Raw genomic sequence first — 18,631 nt, forward strand, 5'->3', positions numbered from 1 at the left:
AAGGCTTTGAGGTACCAATTGTTATCTTTCGTCATGACCTTGTAGCTGGGAACCTATTGGGTGAAAACTTCTAATCTGCCCCTAGGTTCGTTTGAGGTTTATGCATGGTGCCTTTCATTGCCCTAGTGTAGGGCTTAGAGGTACCAATTGTTGTCTTGTTTTCACAACCTCGTAGTGAGGAAGAAGCATCTGATTCTTGCAAAAATAATTTTCCAAGGACGAGAAATAGTTGAAGGATTTTTCAGTTGATGGATTAAGTCAAATGACTCCTATGTAGAAGCAAGATGTTTAGATGTCTTGATGATGCTAAAGGATCAAGTGCTTCTAAGTTTTATTTAAGACAAGAATCCAAGAAAATCAAGATATATGATCAAGTTGATCTCTAGAATCTTTAGGAAGAAGTTTCCAAATTGAAAAAACAAAAGGTTTGACCGAAGAATTCTATCACCTCAAATTGAGATTTTCTCTCTGGTAATCGATTACCGGCAGCTGAAAATGTTTATCACAGTCACTAGAAATTTGAATTTATAATGTGTAATTGATTACGCATGGATGGTAATTGATTACCAACAGTTTATTGAATATTTTAATTCAAATTTTAAAGCCTGTAATCGATTACACAAGTCTTGTAATCGATTACCAGAGGGGATTTTCAGAATATAATTTCTAAGCGTCACATCTATTCAAATGGTTTATGAATGGCCATCAAAGGTCTATTTATATGTGACTTGGAAACACGAATTTACAGAGAGTTTTCATTGCCAAAAAGTTTTATCCTCTCAAAAGATTAAGAGTTTTTCTGAACTGAAATGTTTTATCCTCTCAAAAAGATTCCTTGGTCAACCACTTGCATATTCAATAAGGAATTTTGATTGATCTTCATTGTACAATCTATCTCTTTTAAGAGAGATCTCTTTTTCTCTTCTTCTTATTTCTGAAAAGGGATTAAGAGACCGTGGGTCTCTTGTTGTAGAGGATTCCTGAACACAAGGAAAGTGTTGTCCCTGTGTGGTTCAGACTTTGTAAAAGGAGTTTTACAAAGAGAGTGAAAAATCTCAAGTGAGTTGCTTGAGGACTGGATGTAGGCACGGGAAGTGGCCGAACCAGTATAAATCAAGTTTGCATTCCTCTCTTCCCTTAAACTTCTTTTATTTATTGCTATTTATCTTTTGCTTTAAAGAAGTTTATTTTGAATTGTCTTTTGAGTAATTCATGTTAAGGGTGCATTGTTAATCCGAAGAGAGTGAAAGTTTAACTGGGGAATAGTCTTCGTATCTTAATTCAACCCCCCTTTTTCTTAAGGTAACTGAGGCCATTTATCCAACATCCTATTCTTGATAACTCACTTCTCTCTAAAAAGACAAACTTTCCGGAATGATAAAATGAGCTCACATGAACGTCTTGAAAACACAGTCAATCAAATGCCCTTTTTTTTGAACTTTTTTTTTTTAATTCTGAAACTTATTTGTTTTGAACTTTATTTGTTGTTTTACGGCAGCCCCACCAACACGCAAGACGAGTAATCTCTGATTGAACGGTCTTGGAAGTCCAAACTCAGGAGCACAGGTCGCTTGAGCAAACAGACCAATGGCTTGCACCCACTTCCGGTGAAAGTTGAAAATCCTGATGAGTCATTAGAGACATCTAACAACAGCTTTCAAAATTGCCCCATGTGTGGCATCTCTTGTCAATGTCAGGATTTACACGCGATTCTCCTCAAATTTCAGCCAGCCCATATCAATTAGACCTTGCACCTTACGCTTCAGAGCCCTACAATGCTCAATGGAACGCCCCGGGGCGTCTCTGTGACAAGCACACGTTGCGTTCAAGTCGTATTCTCGGAGAAATGGAGGTTGATGAACCTTGGCTAGGGTTATGGCTACCATTGAATTATCAAGTAGATATGGGAGCAAGTCAGCATAGGACACTGGAATTGGGATGAATTCTACAGGCTTTCTCGCTGCAAAATTCATTTCTTTGTTGGTGTTTTGGTTTATGCTAAAGGTGGTGTTTGTCATTGGAAGTGCGGTAGGTAGGCTTTGTGGTTGATTTTAGGGATGGCCTTTGTGGATAACTGGGCGGTGGGTAAGGAGAAGGTTTGTTATTGGCTGAGTAATGACATTGTTGGGTTGGTGGGAAACTTGGCTGTATAGGAATGACAGTCACAGCACGGGCTTCTCATTCATCCTCACCTTCTTCATTTGCCCCAATTTTTTTTTTTTTGCATTTATCAAAGCAAGATGATCATATTTGCCTCTTTTTAGACCCACTTCGATCATTTCGCCGGCGAAGACCAAATCCGCAAAGCTTGAAGGTGTGTAACCCACCATTTTCCATAGTAGAATACTGGTAATGTGTCTACTATCATTGTCATCATTTTTTCGTCATTGAGGTGCCACTTGAGCTGCAAGGTTCTCCACCTTTGGGCGTATTCTTTGAAAGATCCGTGCCCCCTTTTTGCACATGTTCTGTAGTTGCATCCTATCCGAAGCCATTATACTGACACAACCTAACGAAGACAACCATTAGGTCCTTCCATGAATGGACTCGGGAAGGTTCCAAGTTAGTGTATCAGGTAACAGCTACCCCAGTAAGACTTTCTTGGAAGGAATGTATTAGAAATTTCTCATCTTTTGCGTATGCCCCCATCCTCCGACAATACATCTTTAGATGGTTCTTGGGGCAAGTAGTCCCTTTGTACTCGTCAAAGTCCAGCACCTTGAACTTGGGAGGGGTGATGATATTGGGTACTAGGAACAACTCTTCTAGGTTAGCAAAGGCATAATCTTCACCTCCTTCAATGGCCCTGAGCCTTTCCTCTAGATGATCCAACTTTCCCATTTCTGCCATAGCATGAGGGTTTTTACTTGTTGTGGAATGCAAGAGGCGTAGTTGTGGGTGATACTGAGGGCCTTCCAAAGGGTTTTGTAGGGGTATACCACCAACTGCTTCCCCTTCCGTGGCATATCCGAGGCAAGGCTCGAAGTCGGCTAGATTGTGGTGGGGAATTTCATGTGTCTCCCCCACGGTTTAAGAGACATATGCATGATCAGTTTGGGGTTGTTGGCTCTCAATGGGTATAGGAGTGGAGTTATTGACATCCTCATTGGGAGTGTACGCCACATTGGGTGGCGTATAGTTGAGAGGCAAGCCATATGGCGGGAAGGCGTGCTCGTTTTACGCATAATGGGGGCCGCCCCTACTTCCCAAATCTTTGCCTACCATATCTAAGGTTGGATGATTCATTTGGTTGAGGCCAGATGGGGGCATCGGGTTCACCTTAGCAACAATGCTGGTAGTGGCAATTGTAACCGCATTGGCTTCCATTATCTTCCTCATGCTCATCATGGCCATCATCATGGCCATTTGCTCTTTCATGGCCTCCATGTTGGCCTTCATCTTCTCTTGTATCTCCTCTACTTCACCCATTACTCTAGCTCTAGCACAGGTTCGGTAAGGGCGTTGTAAAGCGGGTTCTTTTTCTTTTTTATAACAATGATTAAGTTCTCCCTTTTATTTTATTTTATTTTTCAAGGAAAGAATGTAATGAGCAATGCAGCCAATGAAAAACATGAATGTATGCGAATGATGCATAGTTGAAGTATTGCGAATTTTTACACAGGACATGGGGTTAAATCAATTTAGATTTTCAACTTGGTCCATGACATCTTTGTCAAGGTGAAACTGGAAGTAACAAGGATATCAACAATCCTAAACGTGTTTGACAGTAGCCGAAGCAATGATGTAACACAATCCACCTTTTGCCCCAACTTTTGCAAGATGGTTACTTCCATACTTCAACTTGACTCGATGAATCTTTTCATAAAAGCACGAGCTTGGTTCAACCCCATAACCCAGGGAATGGCAATTTGATCGCCAATACTTCATCAACATTTCATAGGGATGAAAGACTCGGGAATACGCATGCTATGCATGGAAAATGTAATTATGAGATTGAGATGCCCGAAGAAACATCCTTTCTTAGTTAACCATGCATTAGGTACCATGTTCAATCATTTTGTTTTTAAGTGAAATGGGTTTATGATCCCAACACGGTTGGCTCATGGTACCGAATATATGCAACTAAGAATGCAGCGTAAATTTTCGCGCTTCCCTTTTTTTGTTTTTGTTTTGTAGAGGAAGGCACAAGGATCATGTATGAGCAAACATGTAGAACAAAAAGGTATGCAATTTGTAGATCAAAAAGACAGTGAATGCATATGCATGATGATGCAATGACGCATGCAAAATGTGAGGCTGGAATATGATAACGGACAAATGCAGGAACGATATGTTCATTATGATGCCATGAAGAGATGCTTATGCGATGCATGATATGAATGCATTTACGGACACGAGAGCCCGGAAAATCATCTCTCCTTACTTGCGCATTTGGGGGCACAATGCCCCATGTGTGCAATTAAGAAGACGATATGGATCTTCCGACTTCCCACGACAAAAGACGAGACCCACATACAATGCATGTGTGACGGCATGATGCAGATGCGCAAAAGCGCAACAGGGGGATTTACACAGCATGGCAATATCCTCAAATAATCATACAACAAAGGTGTACATGACCTTTAGGTTATATGCATGGCACAACAAAGGTGTACATGACCTTTAGGTTATATGCATGGCAGTGTTTAAAATGGCACGTAGCGTGTTTGCTCCGTGCCCCTATTTGAGGGACCTATAGGATAATATCTAGGGGTCTCTAATAACTACTCCCAATGATTCATAACTCACATGATCGTTTTCTAGAGGTATCATCACTCAAGATAATAATATTGTGGCGGTATGGAATACCAACGACAACATATTATAAAGAGAGAAAGCTCTAGACGAGGTTTCACTATTATCAAGCAAGTCAGAGACCTAGCATGATGATAGATTCACCTCCACTCCTTAGATTCCCATGAACCCGGGTATAGGGCCCCTTTTTTAACTCAAACCCGTGGGTGCTTAGAATGCAGTGTAAAGAATGCGAAATAGATAACAGTTATTTATATTTTACATAGTTCAACAAAATGCACACACAAAGTTTCACAATTCCACAATTCTTTAAAATAGACCTAACTCACAAAAAGTCCCCAGTGGAGTCGCCAACTGTCACAACGTGCCCTTTTGCGGGCGAGCGAGGCGAGGCTCACGGGTGCACTTTCCAAAGGAGGAAAGATGCGCGGAGTCGCCACCAACGTTTATTTGTGGGAAACGTCGGAAAAACCGAAGGAAACCAGTCAAAATGAAAATTCTAAGTTCGGGAGTTGTATTTACGTTTGAGGAAGGTATTAGCACCTCTCATGTTTGTCTCAAAGGACAACAACCTATTTTTTAGAATTGTGGAAATTGTATTACCTTAACTTTTATTTCTTTTTATTTTTTGAGGTCGACAAAAGCGGGGCTTTTGCTCCTACGTACCCTCCATCGAAGAGGAAATCAGACCTACGTAGTTCTTTCTTAAGAGTGAATCAAGTGATTCTTTTTACTTGAAAGGTGATCATTTTAAGGCGTTGGACCTTAAAAATGATCCATTTACTTGATAAGGAAAACTGAAATGATGAACTTTCAAACCATTTTTAGTGACTTTTTTGTGGACGAGCTTGACTAGGCGAGTTGATTTTAGCCTTAGTTTCACTTTAGTTATTAGTCAATTCGATTAAGAATAAGAAATCCCAAAGAGAAAACTTCCGATTGATTTTTCGCTTTATTTTACTAAAAGGTATTTTTTTGATTTTATATTATTATTTTACCTCTTTTTTTGATTTCCAACGTGGTTACGGCACGACCGAATGGTCAGAATTCATTTTAACAGAAATTAACGGATATTACAAATCAAATGATTGGTGGAAATTTATTTTATTTTTTGATTAGGCGATAAATGACTTAAATAAATGACTGAAGCACGTCAAAAGGGGGTACGAAAAGTAAATGAAAACCAGAATAAAAATACATGAAACAAAATGTGGACCACCACGGGTACATAGAATGAATTGAAAAGCTCGGTTTGGGGTACTTACCAGTTGAAGACTGAAGAAAACGAAGAACGAACGATGAATGTCGAAGAACGGTTGAAAATCTTCGCGTAATTACTCACGGAAACGTTACGGAAGCGCCTCGGCTTGGATTTTCTTCACGGAAACAATTTTACTCAGCAATTTTGAGAGAATAAGAAGTGCCAAGAAGGCTGAACCCTTTCCCCCTTCATTCCTCCCCCTATTTATAGCAAAATAGGGGAGGAGCTTGCCACCCAGCTCGCCCAGGCGAGCTCAGCTCACCCAGGCGAGCTCAGCTTGGCCAGGCGAGCAAGGTTGCTTCCTCCAGAAGCAACCGCCTTCTGGAGGAAGAAACTGGAAGGCCCAAGTGGGCCTGATTGCTATTTGTACCCCCTTTTTTACTAAATGCACATCCCTTTACCTTTTTTGGTAATTCTTTTTCCGTAACGTTACGAAACTTTACGAATTTCGTAACGATACTTATTTTCCTTCCGCAAGGTTACGAATCCTTACGGATTATGTACTTACTCTTTTTTAGCTTTCGAAGAAGTTATGGAAACTCACGGATTGCGCAAAAACACCTCATTTCGATCTCCGTCACATTACGGAATTTCAGGGATCGCGTAAGCCTGCTTCCTTTTGATTTCCGGCACGTCTCGGGACTTCACATATTATGCAACAAAGGGTGCCAAGTATCTTGAAGCGGCCAATCAAAGGTTGCATATCATCAAGTAATAATCCCCAGACAAAATTAGGGTATGACAAAAATGTAAGTAAAAAAGTATAGAGTTAATTACCTAGTATTTAAGGAATGAGCTAAACAATGGAGAGGAGTGCTACTCTTAGTCCAATGGTCAATTAATATGGAGTGCACTACCTCATAAAAGGTTGATCCTTCACTCTCCTTCTTTCTCTCATATTGATATATGACATTCTTCACCTTTTCAATCATTGAATCCCACATCTCATATACTAGATGGAGAGATGAAGCTTTCGTATCTGTTCTTCTAAGAACATCATAGATAGGGCTAGTGAAGGAAAGAATATAATCAACCTTATCCCACCATTTACCATCCAACAAAGTATCTTTCACAAATTTAGCCTTTGCAACATCATCTTCCTTATAAGAAGACCATTGGTCACTAATGACCATCTCTTGGAGTCCTTTCTTCAATTGCTTGAATCTCTTGAGCATTACAATAGTGGAGGCAAATCTTGTTGGAGCAATGGATAGCAATTTCAATGAATTGAATGAATTGAAAATGGATAGTCTCATAGAGTGACTCACAACAAAGTTTTTCACTAACATTGCATCATCCGCAATTTGGGTGATCCAAGAACATTCTTCATAAACAACATTGTTTTTTTCTGTATTCTTGGTTGCACATATGTTCTTCAAAGTAAGATTTAATGTATGGACAACACATGGAGTCCAATAGATGGAAGGAAACTCAACCTCAATTATTAAGCCTGCTGCTTTACAAACGGTTGCATTATCCGTCACTATTTGCACAACATTTGAGTGCCCAACCTCCATAATTACCTCCCTCATAAGTTTGGCAATGAAATATTTGTCTTTGATCTCATTTGAATAATCGATGGCCTTTACAAACATAGGTCCACTCTCTGTGATAGCCATGAAATTAATAAGAGATCTTCTTTGCGGGTCACTCCATCCATCACTAACAATGCTCACACCCTTCTGGCTCGATGCTTTTTTAATTGGTTGTAACAAGTTCTCCACATGTCTCCTCTCATTTTGAAGTAATGTTGTCCTTAATTTATAATAACCTGGAGGTTGGTAACCACTGATCTGATTGTTTGCAGCATAGGCAAACGCCTTCCTATAATGAGGATTTCTTGCTAAATGAAATGGCAGCCCCGAAGAGTAAAACATCCTAGCAATTTCATGATCAAGTGTCTCTCTAGCTTGCAAATTAAAGGCATTTTCTACAGTTGATGTCTTTCTCTTTTTTGGATCAACACCAAGAGTGTTTGTATCCATTTGGTGTTGAGTAGAAACCGAAGGCAATGACACAAATTTTGTTTTTGACTTCTCCACCCTCAATCTAGCCTCATTGTCTATCTTCTTCAAATCTATAAGTTTGGCAATTGTTACTTTTTGACAAACTCTAACTCCCTTTCCAGTCATCTTCAACAAGTGTGCCCTCACTCTAGTGTAAGATCCATTAAAGGTAAAATCATAAATATTGCATTTTATTTCATAATTTCCACCACCACCTACACTTTTTATCTTTGTAACATAGTTCCATAAAGGTTTGGTATCATGATCTTGTTCTTTAGCTTGATTAGGACTAGAAGTACTCATCTCTACAACAATTTGAAAAAATTAAAAATCAATGTAAACAATTTCTAAGTAAAAAACAAACAACAAAAAGTAATTTCTAATCAATGTTGTTATTGTCTTATTGGCCATGTTGTAGCTTAATTTTATTTGCTAAGTTTTAATTAAAACAAATCCGAGCATGACCCTAAAATATAACTATGTTGTGCTCCCTAATCCTTTTTGAGTACATATATCTCTGGCTCTGAAAAATTTATTGTATTTTTTTTGTACAAAACTAGCTTGCCGATGACTTTTCCATCACAAAAAGTTACGATAAAATGAGCCTTTGTTGCTCGATGCCAACGAAGTAGCACAAATCGTTTATTTTGATTAATGAATTAGTAACAGACAACTTTCATTTATTTGTAAGGTAGAAGGTGAGATGGGGGTGGAAGGAGGAACTTGTGACAAATAAAAAAAAGAGTAATTAAATCATATGGCACTATAACAAATGGAACTTGTGTCAAATAATAAAAAAAGGATTAAATCATGTGACACAATAACAAAATGTTCACGTGTAGCAAAGATGATAACTTAAAGTCGACGCTTTGAATCAATGATGGCGAATCCATCAGTCTTATTTCTTTGAATCTCAGTTTTATTTCATTAATTACTTAGCAAATAACCATGGCCCTTTGAATCTCAGTTTTATTTCTTTAATTACTTAGCAAATAATTTTTTTTAAGGATAAATAGGAAAATAAAGAAAATCACAAGAAACTGAGAAAGAATTTTTTTATGGCGCAAGAAATTTTCTTTTTATATTTTTTTAACAAGTATTTATAGGAAAAAAAAATAAAAAAAGTAAAATAAATGGCATTGGTGGGGTACTTCACCCGATAACAACACATGGAAAGAGAAAGAGAGAGAATGGTTAAAAACTAAAAAGGTTAAAGGGAACAAATGTGGAACAGTGGAAGCACAAACAGGGACACATTAATGAAATAAGAAACACACAACAACCCTTCACAGACCAAAAGAAGGCAAACAACAAAGGGGGAAACGAAGGCAAGAAAAACCAAAAGCAGGCAAGCAGCAAGAGGGAGCAGATGAGAAAACTCAGAAAAGAAAGAAGGGCCTACTTGCAAAGGGGGAAATGGAGGCAGCGACATGCAACAATGGAGGTTCGCTTGCGGAAAACGACAAGGAGAAGACGTGCAGAAACCATTTTCGTATTTGGTAAGCCTTTTTTAAATAAATAATAAAATAGCTTGTTGGGCCGCGTCCAATTGCGCGTGTCCACTTGGTGGGCCGCATCCAATCCCGCGCTTCCTGCATCCAACCGTGTCCGGTGACGGCGGAGGCAACGAACACCGCGTCGCATCGAAGTTGTACCCGTTTGCGTGTTCGGTGCGCCTCCGACGCGGGACGCGGCACTTCAGCGGCATGTTCGTGCTTCATAGCCAACAAATTAAACATCCCCTTAATACAAAATACAAAATTATTGCCCGAAATTAAGTCAACATAGCTTCCGCCCTTCAGTCACAGTTATAACCCCCTAGCATCAACTTACCGTCCATAGTTTGCAGAATTTAAATGACAGTGGCATACAATGGCCAAACTCAATTCAGCATTCGTAGAATGATGCCCCAATGCCTTTAACCACTTTTTCCCTTAGCCATGACCAAGCCCTGTACTTGAAAACATTTGCAACCACCTTGACACTTCGCTTATGATCATTAAAGATAATGGCATTTCTGTGCAACCACATATACCAGACCACCACCAACCATACTACCCACCAAGCTTCTAATAGGCCCAAAGCAAAAGATGAAGTGGGTTGTCCAAAACACGATACCAATAGGCCCAAGTGGCATAAAAATTTTAAGTTTTATTCTGTCAAGTTTTAAGTGTATCATTGGGAACCTTCTAGAAGAAGCGTGATCCTTTATTCTAGGGTTTACCTTGTTCTCTATTTATTATCTTTTCAAGAATGAAATAAGTATTGAAGAATTTATCCATTATCTTAGTTGTTATTAGTCTAGCTTATAGTAGATAGGTTCCTAGGAGAACCTATAGTTGGTGCTTTCTCCTTCGTGGTCATGCCTCAGCGTACAACGAAGGAGTTGGATGAGCTCCTCTAGGTTGTTATGTTTTAGACCTGGCAGGCCCCGCAAGATGACTTCCATGTTTAACTATAGCACAACTTTGATAGTTGTTATGATTCCATCACAGGTGTCCTTTTTGCCCTCATGGAGAAGGTCGATGTCTTGCACGTTCCAACTATCACATCATCACCTACCCTTGGGGCCATCGCTTCTGGTGGGACTGCATTTTTCATGTTGGACCGGAAGGTCGTGTTTATCTGCTTACGCCCACCCTAGGTAATGCTTCATCGTCCCCTTTATTTCACAATCTGATCGGGAATGCTACATTACATAACTTTCCATCCCATTGCTTCTTCAAGGGCATGCCCTGTTTGCCTAAACTTCAACTTATCCCTTTTAAGGGTACTAAGCCACTAGATTTGATCTTTCAAGGAGAACAATACATCGACTTGTATCGAATCCCTTCTAGATCAACGTTTACCTATGGTTTCCTTTTACATGAAAAGGGAGGCATCGTCATAGTTCAAGTGGTTGCCCTTTAATCATCAATTATCTTATTAGGAGTCATTTCTACAAGATCTGGAAATCCACTTTGGGCCTTCCTCCATTGCTAATCACCAGGCCCAGTTTTTCGACTTGCACGAATTTGGGTTTGTGATGGACTACCAACAACGTTTTGAGCATATTTCAAACTGAGTGTTTGGTCTTTGTAAAAACATTAAGGTTTCCTAGATTATCAATTATAGGAAACCAACAGAATCTTGAAATTTATGATTCTCACAAATAATAAAATAATGTGTACCTTTCTCGATAGAAAGACTTCTCTCCGGTGTACTTTAATTTCCTTGGAAGAGGAGAAAAACAAAAATTTCACTCCCTTGACTATTCTTTCTGCCTGTGTACGTTTGTGATGGCTATGGATGAGAGAACACTTTTTTCTGTCAGGAAGGGGACCTTGTTTCACGTTAGTAGGTATTAACCTCCTTTTATAACTACTACTCCTATCAAGTAGCAGATACCTCTAGAAATTTCTTTTATTTAACCCAATTACAATTTAGTCATTAACTATTAATTATTTATTTATTAGTCCCTACATAAGTCACATGTCTCTCGCATGAGACATTAATTCTAACATTCTCCCACTTGACTCATGTTACATTACTAAACATTATGGACGAAATAAATAAATAGATTAAATTAACATAATGCGCATTAAAAAAATGACTAAATCGTTCTATACATTGGGTCAATGTTATCAAATTCGAGAGTTTATGCAAACTCGTGAAAGTTCCATAGACTTGACTTGTGACTCAACTCGTAGACTCGTAAGAGTTTACTTCATATAAAAATAATAACAAAATATGTATAAATAACATACTAATTAAACATTTTAACAATATAATAAAGCAAAATAGTAAATCATAATGTTCAGAATATTTAAATAACCAAGTCTAGTAATAATACATCACTACCAAATAATAACTTGCAGAGGTTATAGTAGTGGTAGATCATTCTCATTGAGAGTTTGATGTTATTAGAGAACAAGGGTTTGATATTATTAAAGGTGAGAATTTTGTATTTGAGAATAATACACTAAATGAAGGTATGATGAATGCATAAGGTAAATTACACTTAATGATTATCAATAACAATAATGCCCATACTTTCAATATGTTCTATAAATGTCTTGGGCGGTAATCCTTTTGTCAAAGGTCAACTATCATAAAGTTTGTGCTAATATGCTCTATTAACACTCTTTGTTTCTGAACTTCCTCCTTCACGACAAAGTACATCAATTCCATATGCTTAGCACCCTTAAAGTATTTGTCGTTCTTACAAAATACTGTTGCAAAGTTATTACAATACATTTTCAACGGCCTAGCAATACTGTTGACAATTCCAAGCCCTGAAATAAAGTTCTGCAACCAATTAGCCTGAATTGTAGCCTCAAAACATGCTACAAATTCAACTTCCATGGTAGATGCAACAACAACTTATGCATATGGAATTGCTTCCATTTGTTTATGTTCCATATCATTTCTAAGACATTATGCAAGACTAAATTTGTCTCCTTTCTAAATTAAAACAGGTAATGCTGAACACCTTTCCATCCTGAATCTCTCTAGTACTTTATTGATATTTATTTTTCTAAGATAAGCCTAACAATCCTTGTGATCTATTACAGAATATTTCTATCCCTATCACATAGCTTACCTCACCCATATCCTTCATTTCAAAGTTACTAGAAAGAAACTTAGTCTCATGAAGAAGACAAAGATCGTTAGTTGCAAGCAAGATATCATCAACATACAGAATTTAAAAAATAACCTTACTCCCACTGACCTTCAGATATATACATCGATCAACAGTATTTTCCTTAAATCCAAAGGAAACAATGATATCATTAAACTTCAAATACCATTGGCGGAAAGGTTGCTTAAGATCGTATATTGATTTCTTTAATTTGCACACCATGTGTTCCTTTCCTTCAACTGAGAACCCCATTGGTTGGTTCATATAAACATTCTCCTCTAAATCTCCATTAAGAAAGGCAGTTTTCACATCCACCTGATGTAGCTCCAAGTCATAATGGGCTACTAATGCCATGATAATCCTGAAAGAATCCTTTCATGAGACCGGTGAAAACATCTCTTTATAATCAATGTCATCTTTCTGAGTAAATCCCTTACCAACAAGTCTAGCCTTGTAACATTCAAGGTTGCCATGAGAGTCATGTTTAATCATGAAGACCCACTTACAACCAATTCTCTTACAACCCTTTGGCAATTCTACAAGGTCCCAAACACCATTATGTTTCATGGAATTTATCTCTTCTTTTATGACATTTAATCACTTCTCAGAATTATCACAGCTTACAGCTTGTGAAAATGAAATTGGATCATTATCATTAATTCTTAAGTCTATTTCTATTTCATGTAGGTATACCACATAGTTATTCAGAATAGCTGGTCTCTTTTCTCTTTGAGACCTCCTTAATGCTACTTCATGCGGTTCTTTCATAATAGGTTCATTATGTATCATGGGCTCATTATTGTGTTGTGCTTCTTCATTATTGTTTGTAACAATAACTAAAGGAGCAATCACCTTACTGTTAGAGGCACAAGCTAAAGGGACTTTCACTCTAACTTCTTTAATTTCCACTTCTCGTGAAACTTCACTCTAACTTCTTTAATTTCCACTTCTCGTGAAACTGTACTTTCATTGATTTCACCATTTTCAATGAACCTTGTATTTCCAGTTTCGACAATTCTTATAGTATGATTAGGACAATAAAACATATACCCCTTTGAATTTTCTGGATAACCAATGAAATATCCACTAATTGTTCTTGCATCCAATTTTCTTTCTTGCGGATTATAAATCCTTATTTTTGTCTGACAACCCCAAACATGCAGGTGCCTTATACTAGGTGTCCTATTTGTCCATAGTTCAAAAAGTGTCTTTGGAACTTCCTTACTAGGAACCCTATTTAACAAATACATGACAGTTTTCAAGGCATACATCCACTAAGATACATGTAAAGTTGAATTGATTAACATACTCCTAACCATATCCATTAAAGTTCTATTACGCCTTTCTGATACACCATTTTGTTGTTGGTGTTCCAGGCATTATGTATTGCACATAGATGCCACGTTTCTGAAGAAATTTAGCAAATGGACCTGGGTGTTGCCCACTTTCATCGTATCTTCCGTAATACTCACCACCTCTATCAGATCTAATAATTTTCACATTTCTGTCTAATTGCCTTTCTACTTTATTCAAGTAAATTTATAAGGCATCCACTGCTTGAGATTTCTCATGCAATAAGTAGACATAACTGTAACGTGAATAGTCATCAATAAAGGTGATAAAGTATCGTTCCTTTCCGAAAGAACTAACATTAAAAGGTCCACAAATATCAGTATGCACAATTTCAAGAAGCTAAGTGCTTCTTGTAGCTCCTTTCTTTGTATGTCTTGTTTATTTTCCCTTGATACAATCCACACAAGTATTTAGATCCGTAAAATCTAGATTAGGAAGAATTTCATTCTTTATTAATATTCCCATCCTTTCTCTAGAAATGTGACCTAAACGTTTATGCCACAAGAAAACAGATCGTTCATTCACTAAACTAAGTTTAGTGCCAACATCATGATGCAAATTTAAAATGGTTTCAGCATACAAACCATCTAATTTCAATTTATATAAACCATCACAAAGAACATTAATACCAATGAGATGATTATGCTTAAATAAACTGAAACATTCATTACCAAAATTAAAAAAAGTATCTAGTAATATCAAGTTTAGATAATGAAACTAAATTCCTAGATAAACTAGGTACATAAAGAATTTTCAGTAAATCCAAATGATGTTTAGTGTCGAATTTTAAACAATAAGTCTCGACTGTTTCCAGTGGAACTTTCACTTTATTCCCCATGAAGACGAGCTTCTATTTGGGCTTATGGTTTGATTTTAAGGAATCCTTGCATAGTGTTAGAAACATAACTCATACATCCAGAATCAATCCACCATGTATTTGTGGAAGCAAAGCTTTCCAAGTTTATTTTGATGATGCCAATGACTCAAGTCAAGAATCAAGAGTCAAAAAAAACTTTTAAGAATCAAAGAGTCGTTCAATCAAGAATCAAGATTCAAGTGAAGAGTCAAGATTCTAGTGAAGAATCAAGATTCAAGTGAAGATTCAAGAGAAGACTCAAGATATGCAAGAACTTCAAGAAAAGCATCAAGATAAGTATAAAAAGATTTTTTCAAAAGAAAAGATTGAATAACACAATTTTGTTCAAGAGAATTTTTCAAGGAAAAATCTCTTACCAAGAGTTTTACTCTCTGATAGTCGATTACCAGTAGCCAACATTCTTTTCAAACTAATTTATAAAGCTGTAATCGATTACCATGAACATGTAATTGATTACCAATGTTTTTAACGTTGAGATTTCAAATTTCAAGAGTCACAACTTTGTGAAGAAACATTTTCAAACTTGTGTAATCGATTACACAATATATGTAATCGATTACCAGTGTTTCTAAATGTTTTGATTTTTAAATTTAAACATGAAGAGTCACATCTGTTGATGTGTAATCGATTACACTATGATGGTAATCAATTACCAATGACTTATTTTGAAAAATAAATTACCAAAAGTCACAATTCTTAAAGTGACTAGTTTCTGAAGATTTTTTAAGAGTCACAACTTTTAAAGTGACTAATTTTCAAAAGAGTAACAACTTTTAAAGTGACTAGTTTTAAAGAAATTTCAAAGAGTCACAAACTTTAACTTGAGTCATCAAATGACTATAAATATTTGACCATGACACGATTTTCAAAAATAGATTCCTTTCATTCGAAAAGAGATTCTTTTCATTAAAAGAGAGATTTTTCTCATTCGTTCAAAGCATTCTTCTAAGTGTTTTTGTTTAATACTTTCTTTATTCAAGAAAAGTTCATTGGCCAAAAACTTGTGCTATTCTTCTTCTTTATTCCTTCTTCCTCCTGCCAAAAGAATTCAAAGAACTAACCGTTTGAGAATTCTTTTGATTCTTTCCTTCTCCCTCTTGCCAAAAGAATTCAAAGAACTAACCGTCTGAGAATTCTTTTGATTTCCCAAACAAAGAATTCAAAGAACTAACCGTTTGAGAATTCTGTGTAAGAAGCGGGTGTTGGATCAAGTGGCCTCGGAATAATTAAGAAGGGGGGGTGAATTAATTATTATTGAACCTTTACTAATTAAAAATCTAATCCTTCTTAGGCTTTTACTATGTTGTTAAGAAATTAAAGAATAGAAAAGAAACTTAACCAAAAGTAAAAGCGGGAATTAAAGTACACAACGGAAATTAAAAGAGAAGGGAAGAAGGAGACAAACACACAAGAGTTTTTATACTGGTTCGACAATAACCCGTGCCTACATCCAGTCCCCAAGCGACCTGCGGTCCTTGAGATTTGTTTTCAACCTTGTAAAAATCCTTTTACAAGCAAAGATCCACAAGGGATGTACCCTCCCTTGTTCTCTTTGAACAACCTAGTGGATGTATCATCCATTAGAACTGATCCACAAGAGATGTACCCTCTCTTGTTCTCAGTCAACAACCCAAGTAGATGTACCCTCTACTTGTACCACAAAGGATGTACCCTCCAATGTGTTAAGACAAAGTTCTCAGGCGGTTAGTCCTTCAAAACTTTGTGAAGGGGGAAACAAAAGAATTCTCAGGCAGTTAGTCCTTTGAAAACTTTTTTTTATGGGAAAGGGAAGAATCAAAAGAATTCTCAGACTGTGTCTTATTGAATTCTTTGACAAGGGAGACACAAAAGAATTCAGGCGGTTAGTCCTTTGTTCTTTTGGAAAAGGGAGAAGAGAGACACAAAAAGAATTCAGGCGGTTAGTCCTTGGCGAATTCTTTTTGGCAAAGGGAGAAGAGAATGAAAAGATGAATAACACAAGTTTTTGAACAAAGAACTTTTCTTGGAAGAGAAAGTTTTGAACAAAAACTTTTAGAAAGATGAAGAGAAGATGAAACCAGAAAGTTCTAAAAGAAATGAAAGAAGATGTTGAAAGATAGATTGAAAGATAGAATGATTGAAAGAGAAGATGGATATGAATGAGATTGTTGTTCTTCTTTATGTTTCATGCCAAGGTCACATATTTATAGTTTCTTCATGACTCAAGTCAAAACTTGTAACTCTTGGCAATTCCTTTGAAAGCTAATCACTTGAAAAGATATGGCTTTTGAAAGAATCTTCAGAAACAAGTCACTTGAAGAAATGTGACTTTTGGAAATGAATTTTTCGAAATCAGTCATTTGTAATCGATTACCATAAAGGTGTAATCGATTACACATTAACAGATGTGACTCTTCATTTTGAATTTTGAAAATCTTAACGTTTTAAAACCACTAGTTATCGATTACTATAATCTGGTAATCGATTACCAGAGAGTGAAACTCTTTGGTAATGATTTTGTGAAAACTTCTTGTGCTACTCAATGTTTTGAAAAACTTTTTAATACTCATCTTGATTAAGTCTTCTCTTGATTCTTGAATCTTTGAGTCTTGAATCTTGATCTTGATTATTCTTGAATCTTGATTCTTGAATCTTGAAATCAAATTTCCTCTTGATCTTTGAAGTGTTCTTGACTCAATCTTGAACTCATTCTTGAATGTCATCATCTTTGTTATCATGAAGTGATCTTGACTTTTGAGCTTTTTGTCATCATCTTTGTTATCATCAAAACTCCTTGAATCAATCTTGATTCATCATGAAGCTTGCTTCTACAGCGGGTAACTTCTTGGTTGTAATAGTGAACACAAGGGAGGGTACATCCTTTGTGGTTCGCTTCAAGTAGAGGGTACATCCACTTGGTTGTTCAAAGAGAACAAGGGAGGGTACATCCTTTGTGGCTCTTTGCTTGTAAATAATTTTACAAGGTTATTGGAAATCTCAAGAACCGTGGGTTGCTTGGGGGCTAGACGTAGGCCCGGGTTGTGGCCGAACCAGTATAAATCTTGTGTTTGCTTTCTTCTTCCCTACACTCTTTACTTTTCCGCTGTGCACTTTTTATTTCCGCTTTACTTTTGTCTAAGTTATTGTTTCAATTCTTTACTTTCTCATAACTTAGTAGTAAAGCCTAATTGAATCTAGCAATATTAAGAAGCATAAATTTTTAATTAGTCAAGACACATTAATAATTAATTCAATCCCCCTTCTTAATTATTCCGAGGCCACTTGATCCAACATTATTATGGGGAACTTCCGTTAAGTTTGATTCAAAACATACAAGAGCATTAAGCTCACCCTTCTTTTCAAACCAAGACTTAAGCTTTAGGAAATCCTTCTGGGAATGTCTATATTTCCCACAAAATTGGTAATTATTGCCCATTAATGCCTTTTTTTGGATTTGCAAAGAATCGTCATTGATCTTTAATGACCCTTTGCCTTTATCATGCTTCTTGATAAATTTCTTTCCAGCTCCTTGATTCCCTTGGTGGCTTACATAATGGACTGAGTGACTTCCTTGATTCTTAAGCCTCATTTCTTCCTGAACTAACATAGTAGGAAATTCATGCACATTCCATTTATCTTTATGGTATTATAGCTCATTTGGAACAAGCCATACTTAGACGGTAATGAGTTCAAAATAAACTGAACAAGAAAGTTCTCATTCATAGTCATTCCCAAGGTCTTAAGTCTTGTTGCAATGTTTGTCATCTCAATGACATGTT

General features: G+C 36.8%; 1 protein-coding gene across 1 annotated transcript; it reads right to left on the reverse strand.

Moving 5' to 3' along the window:
- Window positions 1-6,789: 6,789 nt before the first annotated feature.
- LOC102666615 (uncharacterized) lies at window positions 6,790-8,148 on the reverse strand. Its single transcript, XM_006606755.1, has one exon. The coding sequence runs from the start codon at window positions 8,146-8,148 to the stop codon at window positions 6,790-6,792; it is 1,359 nt and encodes a 452-aa protein (XP_006606818.1).
- Window positions 8,149-18,631: the final 10,483 nt, after the last annotated feature.

The sequence above is a fragment of the Glycine max genome, chromosome 20 (genome assembly GCF_000004515.6).
Source record: "Glycine max cultivar Williams 82 chromosome 20, Glycine_max_v4.0, whole genome shotgun sequence".
NCBI lineage: Eukaryota > Viridiplantae > Streptophyta > Magnoliopsida > Fabales > Fabaceae > Glycine > Glycine max.

Coding starts and splice junctions, on each gene's coding strand:
- LOC102666615 (XM_006606755.1), bottom strand. CDS start 8,148: ATGACTGGAAAGGGAGTTAGAGTTTGTCAAAAAGTAACAATTGCCAAA.